This window comes from Suncus etruscus, chromosome 11, assembly GCF_024139225.1.
Source record: "Suncus etruscus isolate mSunEtr1 chromosome 11, mSunEtr1.pri.cur, whole genome shotgun sequence".
Classification (NCBI taxonomy): Eukaryota; Metazoa; Chordata; class Mammalia; order Eulipotyphla; family Soricidae; genus Suncus; species Suncus etruscus.
In genome coordinates, this window is record NC_064858.1 from 77,625,612 (window position 1) to 77,637,576 (window position 11,965).

The window sequence follows — 11,965 nt, forward strand, 5'->3', positions numbered from 1 at the left end:
CACTGTGGGAAACTTTGAGAAGTCATGATAGGATGCATTAGATTTTGTTTTTTGTTTGTTTGTTTGTTTCTGGCCAACACCTATTGGCACTCTGTGGTTACTCCTGGCTCTGTGCTCAGAAATTGCTCCTGGTAGGCTCTGGGGACCATATGGGATGCTGGGGACTGAACCTGGGCCATCCTGGGTCCTCAGTGTGCAAGGCAAACACCTTACCATTGTGCAATCACTCCGGCCCTGATAGAATGCATTTGAAACTCAGCTGAAATGAATGCTATCTGGGGCTGGATCAGTGGCACAGTGGTAGGGCATTTGCTTTGTTATGCACTAACCTAGGATGGACCTTGGTTTTATCCCCCCCCCTCCGTGTCCCATATGGCCCCTCAAGCCAGGAGCAATTTCTGAGCGCATAGCTAGGAATAATCCCTGAGCATCACCGAGTGTGGCCCCACAATAAAAACAAACCAAAAAAATGCTATTTATTATATATTATTCCTCTCTCTTGGGATCCTAGTACCAACTGTCATAGCCGTCTCAATGCTAACTCATGAAAATGCTAATGGAAATGAAAAGGACTCTGTATTTGTTCTCACAGAGGAAATTCACTTATAAGCAAGTAATTTCACTGTAGTAAGAAATTGGGCCCCCAGGCCCAAGTCAAAATCTCAGGAATTGTCCTCATCTACCTCCTTCATCAAATTTGTCATTATGTCCATCTATGGTAACTATCTATACTTTCTAATTCATTGCCATAGTTTTAATGTGGGTCCTTATTGTTTTTCATATCAGAAAAAAAGCCTATCACTGGTTTATTGCTAAGCTTTTTCATTTGAGAAGGACACTCCTAGAGAAGCTGGGAGCCAATCAATGTCAGGGATCTAACCTGGGCCTTCTGCATACAAAGCAAGCATTCCAGTACTCTGGACGATCTTTCCTGGACCCACACTGCTGCTTAAACCTATTGAAGGCAGAGTGATATGACAATGGATAAGGTGGGGCCAGAGTGATAGCACAGTGGGTAAGAGTATTTGCCTTGCAGGGTTGGAAACCCAGCATTCCAGATGGTCTCCTGAACCTGCCAGGAGTGATTCCTAAGAGGAGAGCCAGGAGTAAGCCCTGTGCACCACCAGGTGTTTCCCCCAAAACAAAAACAAAGCAAATGATGGATAAGATACTTGCCTCGCTAAGTGTGTGGCTGATCCAGATTGAATCATTAATACCACATATGGTCCCCTAAGTACTGCCAGGAGTGAATCCAAAGCACAGAGTAGGAGTAAGCCCCCAACACCATGAAGATGTAGCCACCAAACCAAAACCATTCATTTACTTCATAAAATATATTAGTAAATGCCATCATGTTTATGTAAGTCCAAGCTTTAGCATAAATATAAATCTCATTAAAAACACCCTTCATTAAGCCTTGGCTATCATTATCCCTCCTTCCTGAAGGTCTCCCTCCCTGACATGTTTTTTTAGTTACATATTGCTTGTAAATGATGTGTCCTCATTCTAGAAACTTATTTGTCAGGGAATATCAATACTACCTAATTCTTTCTGCATATCCTTTGTGACAATAACATTTATTCATTCCATTAACTGAATTATTACTTGCTAAGCACTTACAACTCCTATACTATGTAATTATATCTATAACTTTTATTTATTTATTTATTTATTTATTTGGTTTTTGGGTCACACCTGGCAACACTCAGAGGTCATTCCTGGCTCTTGCTCAGAAATCGCTCCCAGCAGGCTCAGGGGACCATATGGGATGCCGGAATTTGAACCACTGTCCTTCTGCATGCAAGGCAAATGCCTTACAAATGCCTTACCTCCAAGCTATCTCTCCAGCCCCAACTTTTATTCTTTATATTTCTCAATGTCCTTTTTTTTTTTTTTTTTTATCTTGGGGCCACACTTATATGTCCTCAGGGCTTAGTCCTGGCTCTCTGTTCAGGGATCATTCTTGACAGTGTTCAGGGAACCATAAGCACTGCCAGGAACTGAACCCCGGCTGGCAGCATGCAAGGCAAAAGCCCTGCCCCTGAAGCCCTACCCCCTGTACTATCTCTCTAGTTCCTCCTTGTCTCCCTCCTTAAAAACTGTAAGCTCTTGGGGCTGACATATATGCCTTGCCAGAAAAAGGACTGAATTTAATTGCCACCCCCTCTTGGACACACAAGCACCACCGGGGAACTCCACAAAAAAGCAACTCTTAAATATAGAGTTGATAGTAGCAGCTCCAGAGCATAACTGGGTATGGCCCAAAAACAAATTTACTGAGCTTCTTGAGGGTTGGGCACCTGTTTTACTCAAATTGATGTCTCAGAATCCAAAACCGATAGATATTTAGTAAACTAATGAGCTGAGCCTCAAAATAAAATTTTGCTAGATGGGAATACAGTACAAGGAGTGAGGGCAGAATGGATTCCAGGCAAATACAATCTAAGCACAGTCATGGGGATGTGTAAAAATCATTTTTAGTTTCACAAGGTTTAGAAACTCTGGTTTAGGGTGTGCTATGGGAAATGATGAGTAAGGAAGGTGGGAGATTAAAGTCTCATTGTTGAGTTCCACTGAACCTGAGAGCTTGCAAGTGGGGAAATTCTCTGCAGAAACTCTGATTCAGGGGCCAGAGAGATAGCATGAAGGTATGGCGTTTGCCTTGCATGCAGAAGGACGGTGGTTCGAATCCCGGCATCCCTTATGGTCCCCTGAGCCTAGCAATCTATCTTTCTTTCTTCTTTTCTTTCTTTCTTCCTTCCTTCGTTCCTTCGTTCCTTCGTTCCTTCCTTCTTTCCTTCCTTCCTTCCTTCCTTCCTACCTTCCTTCCTTCTTTTCTTTTCTTTTTTTTTGTGGTTTTTGGGTCACACCCAGCAGTGCTCAGGGGTTATTCCTGGCTCCAGGCTCAGAAATTGCTCCTGGCAGGCATGGGGGGGGGGGGGCATATGGGATGCTGGGATTCGAACCGATGACCTCCTGCATGAAAGGCAAACGCCTTACCTCCATGCTATCTCTCCGGCCCTGTCAGGAGCGATTTCTGAGCAGAGAGCCAGGAGTAATTCCTGAGCGCTGCCAGGTGTAACCCAAAAACAAAAACAAAAAACAATAAAAAAACAAACAAAAAAAACCTCTGATTCAAGTATTTCCTCTACTGTGAGTTACAACTCTTCTCCCACACCACACTCCATGTTTTGGACAACAATCAGGATTAAATCTCTGGCTAAAGTACAAAAAAATGTTTGAGCTCTGGTTCTTCATCTCTGTTGTTTGCTTGTTTGGTCCATATCTGGTGTGCTTGGGGACTACTGTGGCTCAGTGTTCAGGAATGCTATGGCTCTGGGACTGAAAGAAAGCTGCAGCATGAATACACTCCAGCCCTTTAAATTATCCCACAGATCAGGTCCAGGTCTTCCCTTTTTTTTTTTTCTTTTGATTTGGGTTTTTGGGCCATACCCTGTGGTGCTCAGGGATTACTCCTGGCTCTGCATTCAAGAATCACTCTAGTAGGCTTCGAGGACTATATGGGATACCAGGATCAAACCTAGGGTCATCCACTGTGCTCCAGCCCCAGGTCTCCCATTCTTAATTCTAGGGCGAGCATCTCTCACTTTCAGAGCTTTCTGTACAATACTTACAAGTAAGACTTGTAGAGCCACACAGACATATATCCCATCTTGGACGTTCGACTTACTGACTTGTAAGCTTTTGAGTGAATCATTTAAATAAATCTCAGGGTACTGGGGCTGGAGCCACAGTACAACAGATAGGGCATTTGCCTTACATGATGCCAACCTAGGTTTGATCCTGACTCTTAAATGGTTCCCTGAGCACTATCATGAGTAATTCCTGAGTAGAGAGCCAAGACTTCATCTGTGAGCATCGCTAGATGTGTCTCAAACAAAAATCAAAAACAAAATAAAAAAAAAAACACCCAAACTTCAATGTACGTGACTTTTCTCCCCATCTGTATAAAGATGTCATCTTCTGGAGTAGCTGGAATAATTAAATCTATCATACTTTCATAGCACCGTGAGTAAAAAATACAAATCTACTACTTTTATATATAGTTCTAATCCTTTCTCTACAAATCTCTATTTAATTTTCAGTTTAACCACATGTATATTTATCTCTAAATTCTACCTCATTATTCACTGGGTGGGCCCTGGGTATGCACAATCTGTCCCTCCCCTGGCTTCCCCATTCTCCCCCAAACACTTTTATCTACCATAAAGTTGCAAAACTACCTTGTGTAGTGTTAATGCAGCTCTCACTTCCTTCCTGCTGTACCCTCCCTTTCTACGTCCGGACTTGGCTCTTAGGTGAAGGGGCTTGAAAGGATAAATCTAGAGTCAATGAGGCACACCCAGAATCAAGCCAATCTTCCCAATTCACAAAAGAACCAAGGAGACAAGGATGTGTGTGTGTGTGTGTGTGTGTGTGTGTGTGTGTGTGTGTGAGAGAGAGAGAGAGAGAGAGAGAGAGAGGAGAGAGAGAGAGGAGAGAGAGAGAGAGAGAGGAGAGAGAGAGAGAGAGAGAGAGAGAGAGAGAGAGAGAGAGAGAGAGAGAGAGAGAGAGAGAGAGAGAGAGGGTCCTGAGACACTTCTACCTTCACTTCTGAAAGTGAAGAGGTGTATTCGCATACTGAAGCATAATCAAAGTGCTCTGCACCCAAAATCATCTGTTTTCAAAAGCAATAGAAGCAACAGGACCATCCATCAGAGACTTCACATATGAACCAGAGTTTTTTGACAAAGGGATTATTCCAGATATTGCACAGATGTTTATGGAAAGAATGAGTACATTTTATTTTTGGATCATTTCTGAATGAAAGTCCAGGTAATTTCTAAACCTTGCTCTGAGAATTCTGCATCTACATGCTTATTCTGTCAGTTTAAATGTTAGAATATAAATATTTAGAATAAAAGGACAAGGGAAAGAAAAATAGAATAAATCGTGAACACTTGGTAAGTACATTGTTCCAGTGTTCACTGACCAATTTGAACTTTTGTGTACACTGGGTGGAAGATAAAGCTTAGAAAATGGAACAACAACAAAAAAACCTATATACATGTTTGGTAGCTACAGTTCCTCATCAAAACCTTTCTCAAAAACATGTATTATAATTTAGTTAATTCTTCTTAGATGTGAAATTACAGTTATATAAAAATTCTGGCTGGTCCAATGGCAGTGGTTTATCAGAACTTTTATCATTAGTATCACAAAAGTTGGTATATAACCCCCTACTGTTCAATTTGACTGATTAAAAAAATTCTTATTTTTAGAATGATATGCTTTATTCTGCTTAATAGGACCCAATATAATTTCCAGCCTTTCTTTCCACCACTCCTGTGCTCCAGAATAACTGTAGTTCTCACTATGTTGCCTAAAAGAATTTCCAGACTCTTGATCTTGCACATAGGAGTATAATCTCAGCTGGAAGTCTATTCTTACCATTTGCCTGAGGAAGAGTACTTCCCAATTTCTTACCTCTCTCCACAATAAAATTTGCTTCAATTCTACTAAATCTTCTGATCTTCAAGTTCTCACAGACATGCAAATCGTTGGTCATTTATTTTCTGTGCATTTGTATGAGTTAAGGAGTAAGCCCAGGTCTTCCAACATGCGAAGTATGGGCTTTACCATGATACAAGCTTGCTCTGGTTTCTAATTTTTTGTTGTTTGGGGACCATATCCAGCAGAGCTCAGGGTTTACTGTGGACTTGAGATGGAACCTAGGTTAGCCTGTGGGATGTCAGGGATTGAAACTGGTTTGGCTGAGTGCAAGAAACACTTTAACCATTATACTACTGCACTTTCTATTTTTAGATTGTAAGTTTCTGGTAGGCAGGCAAGGATGTCTCCAGCATCTTGGACAGAGTAATTTTCTGTAAATATTGATTGATTGAACTGCTAAGATACAAGCTGACTAAAAGTCCACAGAGCTAGTTCAGTGGGATAGAGTGAATATTTTGCACTCTGGAGGCTCTAAGGCTGATCTTTGGCACTGCATGGTACCCCAGAACCATAAGGAGTGACCCCCTTACACTAAAACCAGGAGTAGACCCTGAGCTCAATGGGGTGTTACTCCTCCCCAAAAGGCAACAAAGTAAAAGACCAATAAAAGACTAATAAATAATACCATTTTGGGGGGAATATCTGCCAACTTGGCCATTGAAAGATTACAAACAACTGGCAAAAGCACTAGCTTGAAATGTGAAAGCATATCATATTGTAAAAAACACAATAACGCCAGCTTGACTGAATTTTCAGGTTGAGTATTTGTGGGAACTAGACAAGACAAGACAAATGTATAATTTTCATGGTGACAGTTACCTGACCTTTACTCCTAGTTCTTTTTTGTTTGTTTTGGTTTTTGGACAACATCCAGGATCACTTAGAGCTTCCTCCTGGCTCTGCACTCACGAATCATTCCAGGTAGAGCTTAGGGAACTGTATGTGGTGGTGGTGGGGGGACTGAACTCAGGCCAGCATCACATAAGGCAAATGGCCTGTGAGTTATTCTATAGCTCTGGCCCCTGTACTCCTAGTTATTAACTCTGAGACATGAGCAAAGGGTGTTTTTATACCTCACTTTACTCCTGAGAGTTCAACAGGAAGTGGGGAGGCACAGCAGGAAGTGCGGAGGCATAGATATCTGAGTGGTTTTTCCGAACCACATAGAGAGCAGCCTGAGGTTGGCATCCAAAGGCAAGGCCCATCTGGATTTCAGTGATAGTCCTGCCACTTGTCAATGTCATTTGAGAACTGTTTCTTTATTTCCAAAATAGGGATACAAAAATATGCTTAAAGAACTGAAAAGTTAAAGTAAGGACTAGAGAGCAGTAGGGCACTTGCCTTGCATGAGGCCAGCCCAGCTTCAATCCCTAGAACCCATATGGTCCTGAATCGTCCAGGACTGTTCCCTGAGTACAGAGCCAAAAGCCCTGAGCACTGCAGAGAGTGGCCCCTCCCCCAAAAGAAATTAAAGTGAGATTATATCATGAAATGTTGATCCATAAAAGAGATGCTATCTTATCAATATTTCTGTTCCTTATCCCATAGTTGGCACTTGATATTTGACACAATATTAATTAATGCTACTCAAATGATTATATTCAACTGCCTAGAAAAACATGATGACATGTTCCAGGAAGTCCTTCCTTTTGACTATTACTGTCTCCCTTTTTATTTTGCTTGGAATAACTTCCTAAGACTGAAGGATTCTGGCCAAGTGAACAGATAGAGCAGGGGTTTCCTCTCTGCGTTCCAGGCTATTTCCACTCAACCTAGGCAGCATCTCCTGGCTGTACAGTGTCAGCAAGCCCAGTGCTTGCTTTGCCTTATTTCTAAGTCTGATTTCTGAGTACTTTGTTTTCTAACACAATGTGAGACTTCTCTGAGCAAATTTGAGTTTGTTCTTTCTTCTGCACCTTCTGCTTTTGTTCTTTGTTCAGGAAGAACAAGGTACATCTGGGTGACTGGATCTCCTCTTGGGAAATAGCTGATTCTGAGTTCAAGGAACACTTTTCCCTTCTCACTTTAGTATTCTTACCATAATTGGGGGTGGGGGTTTGGGTCACACCTGGCAGCGCTCAGGGATTATTCCTGGCTCTGTGCTCAGAAATCACTCCTGCCAGGCTCAAGAGACCATATGGAATGCAGGGAATCGAACCAGAGTCCATCCAGGGTTGGCCACATGCAAGGCAAAACACCTTACTGCTATGCAATTGCTCCGGCCCCAGTATTCTTACCATATTGATGTCCCGAGTTACTGAATAACATACAGATGCAGAAGCTGAAGCCTAGACTAGCAAAAACACTATTCACCTAAGATTTTCAGTCCATGCTTAGAAAACGAGAAATTCCCAAGCAAGGAAACAGTATTGATGTTAGGTTAAAATAGAGGATGAAACAGTGAAGAAAAATTAGTGTGTCTTTTAAAAACAACTATTGGGGCTGGTGAGATACTACAGTGGGTAAGATGCTTGCTTGCCTTGTACATCACAGACCCAGGTTTGATCTCCAGCCAATATCATTCTGAGTTACCAAGAGCAGAGAGCAGGAGTAACCAATAAGTATCAACATGTGTGCCCCCCCCAACAATCCCTACCACCACCATCACCACCACCACCACCACAACACACCACCAAACTATTCTTCATGGGTTTCAGGCTTTATTTTTCTTTAAGAAAAATAATTTTTTTGAGCAACATCTGACAATGCTCAGAGAACTCTCCTGGCAGTGATGGACTAAAAGCTGGTGCTTGAGATTCGAACTCAGGTTACCTACATGAAACCCCTATTCTATCTTGTGACTCTTCTCCCTTTCTAACTTTTTAATACTTGTAAGAAGTATTGCTATCTTTCTGATTATCTCTAATTCATACCTCTTGTTCCTGACGTTACTTCTAGTCAGACCATCACAAAGATCTTATGCCTTTTGAACTTGCAACTTCCAGTCTTTAGAAAAGTTATAACCTTAATCAGAGATGAAGGTTGAAGGACCAGAACATTAATACAGCAGGTAACTTGTTTGCCTTGCACACTGTCACAGGGTATGACCCCACAAAAAAAAAAGGACGAAAAGAAAAAAGAAAAAACAGAGAGAGAGAGAGAGAGAGAGAGAGAGAGAGAGAGAGAGAGAGAGAGAGAGAGGGAGAGGGAGAGAGAAAGAGAGCACAACAGAGAGAGACACAGAAAGATGAAGGTTGGCTAAGGGGAAGTCACAATGCCTGATCACACAAAAATTTTCTTTTACCTCTACTCTTTCACATGACCCATATCTCCTCAAAGACAGAAAAGGAAAAACAAACAAACAAACAAAAATAGAAAAAGTACATATATATATAAAATCTTCCTTCCACCTGGAGCCTTCTTAAATATAGATGCTACATTTACCTTCTATCCATTCTTTTATGGGATGGGGGGTTGTTTGGGCCACAGCCGGTGCCGCTCAGGGGTTACTCCTGGCTCTGTGCTCAGAAATTACTCCTGGCAGGCTGTGTGTGTGTGGGGGGGGGGGGGGCGGGGGGAAAACAAGGATGCCGAGGGCTGAGGACCAAACCCGGTTGGGCTGCAAGCAAGACAAACGCCCTACGTGCTGTGCTGTGCTATGGTTCCGGCCCCTTTTTAACCATTCTTTCTAGATATTCCCACTTTGGAAAGCTGGTGGCTGCTAGAAATATTTCAATTTTTAAGCATGTGGGATTCATCCAAACGCTTTTAAGACCTCAAAGCCTTAGAAAGTCAAAACCCAATCCCAGGTCCTTCTTATCTTCCTCCCCCCTTTTCTTCTGGCTGATCCCCTTCATGAGTCCTTTCATCTATCAGGACACTGACAGATGGAATCAGAATAAAATGTATAGTAGAGAAGCGCAGGTGTAATGGCACCAAATGGGGAAGCTATTGGGGGGTGGGTTTGGGGGGCATCTGCCTAAAATCTAGTGCTGCAGTAGGGCGAACAAGCACCTCTAAAGCAGCACTTTACCCTCACAGGCCTACGGGGGTGCAGGGGTGATGCCTGGAGACCACAGCCCTGGCCACTAACCCTAGGAGCTGGCTGGGGCCACGCAGGCGGGTGCTAGGACAGGAGCAAACAGCCTGCGAAACTGTCCTCCGGGGTTCGAGGGTCAAACGGCTGCGGGTACCACCACCCCAGCCCCATGGGTCCTCTTTCACCTTTCCTGGGCCACAGGTGAACTGCCTTCTTGAGCACTACTGTGTCCCTGTCATCCCATCCTGGCCCAGGCCGGCCCAGGAATGACTCTGTCCTTCCCCTCCCAAGTGGTCTCCTAGTTGGACACCAGCCCCGGCTGGAACCCTGCTCCGAGGTCCAGGTCTCCCAGGACTCCAGTGTCTGTGCGGGGCCACGACCTCGATCGTGGACCCCCTGCCCACCTACCTACCTTCTCCTGGGCCCTGCTGAACTTCTTCTGCACCTGCTTGGCGAAGAGGCCCGCCGCGCCGCCCGCCTTGCCCTCGGCCATCCTGCCGGCGTCCGGGCCTCCGCCCTGTGGTTTTCTTGGAGGCGCCGAGAGGAAGTGCGGCTTCCCGGCATGCCTCGCTGCCCCGCGCCGCCCACTGGGCTGCCCTGCCTGCCAGACCCAGCAGCAGGCCCACCCAGGTCCACCCAGGCCCACCCAGGCCCAACCAGGCTGGGGTGTTGCAGGCTCCTGGACAGGAGGCCAAAGGCCTGCCCTCAGGCAGTGCTCCTTCTGGAGCCACTTTCAGAGCTTTTTGAACACCCCCAGCAGTTGACTTTTCCCCCAAATGTGGATCCAACCCATTCTTTCAAAAGCCCATTAGCCACATGAACCGAAGGGTAAAAGATGGGGTTGTGATTCCCACCTTGCAACCCTAGTTATTGGAACTGAGTGTGTGTCTCGCTTGTCGGAGCATGAACTCTGGCTTGTTGAATGGACGGCATTTCTTGCTGAATGGAAGGCATTGCAAGTTGGAAGGCCAACTTGCAAGGTTTATTATTTGTTTGCTTGTGTATTTTTTTTTTTGTTTTTGTTTTTGGTGCTTTGGGGGTGACACTCAACTGTGCTCAGGCAGACTTCAGGCTCCATACTCAGGGACCACTCTGGTGTTGACAAGGATTATGCCCATGTTGACTGAGGGCAAGACAAACATCTTACTCTCTCCTGTTCCAGCTTGCCTGGTTTTTGTTTGTTTGTGTTTGGTTTGGTGGTGGGTCACACCCAAAGATGTAACTCAGGGGTTATTTCTAGTTCTGCCCTGAGGAATCCCTCTTGGTGGGCTCAGGAACCATATGAAATACCGAGGATCATACCTACTATACTATCTCCCAGGCTGCTTGCAGTTTATTTAAAGACAGAGAACTTACAGCAGAGGGCTGGAAGCCTCAAAAAAACGGTAGGAGGTAGGAGTAGACTATAGGAGGAAGACAGGAAGCACTGAACTAAAAAAATTAGCTTCTTCCTCTAAAGTAAGAGGAGAGCATCTTACTTCCAAAGGGCCAAGGAACAGATAGTGGAAGCAGGTGACCTGGAGGCTGCTTTCTTAGCAGAGCAAACCAGTACTGGGCAGGAGTAGTGGCGATATGGGAAAACAAACTCAGATTGTGCAAATTGGGGTGGGGCCGCTGCAGTTACGACTATTGCTACTGTAGGGAAAAGGTCTCCACATGGTAGTTTCTCCCAGTCCTTTCTGTGGGGCGAGCTGGAATCTGAACACTAAGTTAAGGGGAGCCATTTATTCAAAGATATTTACGTGGAGGTAAAACTTACTAAAGGAAAGGAAGAGGGTGAAACACATTTCTTCTATATATGTGAGTTTTGGCATGGGGATTATACCTATCGGTTCTGGGGATTGAACCCAGAGCTCCTGGATGAAAAGAAATTACTCAATATTCTCTCTCTCTCTCTCTCTCTCTCTCTCTCTCTCTCTCTCTCTCTCTCTCTCTCCCTCTCTCTCTCTCTCTCTCTCTCTCCCTCTCTCTCTCTCTCTCTCTCTCTCTCTCTCTCTCTTCTCATTTATTTTGGATGCTAACTGTGGGGATGGATGGTCTAGTAAGGGCAGAGTGAAGAAAATAGAAATACCTGATGTATGGGGAGGAAAAGTGGAACTGGGGAAACAGCTCTGTCATTTGCAAGAGATTGCAGCACCAATACCCGCCCTCCCCCATTGCCATCAACTTCTGCCCAGTCTTTGGTGGCGGTCTCTTGGGAACTGCAATTTATGATCAAATCAGATAGCTTTAGAGCAGGAACAATCTTTAGACATTAACTAGATGGGAAAATCAAAGCCACAGAGCAGGTGGGTGATTCGCTCCTGAGCAAATGGAAATGCAAAGTTAATATAGATAGATATCTTGACCCTGGCCCTCTGCTGACATAGCAGCCTATAAATTCCAGAACTGTTTTAGCCCATTTCTTCTGCTATAATTTTCACCACCCCTGTTTCTCTCTTGTCTGGTTCTCAGTGATTGCTGTGAAAATCT

At 44.2% G+C, this 11,965-nt stretch overlaps 2 protein-coding genes across 2 annotated transcripts in view; one reads left to right on the forward strand and one right to left on the reverse strand.

Annotated features, from left to right (window-relative positions):
- BIN2 (bridging integrator 2) overlaps window positions 1-9,986 on the reverse strand; it is a 29,228-nt gene extending 19,242 nt beyond the window's left edge. Inside the window, exon 1 of the mRNA XM_049783408.1 lies at window positions 9,906-9,986. Coding sequence (XP_049639365.1) covers window positions 9,906-9,986 — 81 coding nt within the window. The remainder of the gene's footprint in view (window positions 1-9,905) is intronic.
- Window positions 1-11,965, forward strand: part of SLC4A8 (solute carrier family 4 member 8) — an 829,308-nt gene that overhangs the window by 553,981 nt on the left and 263,362 nt on the right. The window lies entirely within an intron of this gene.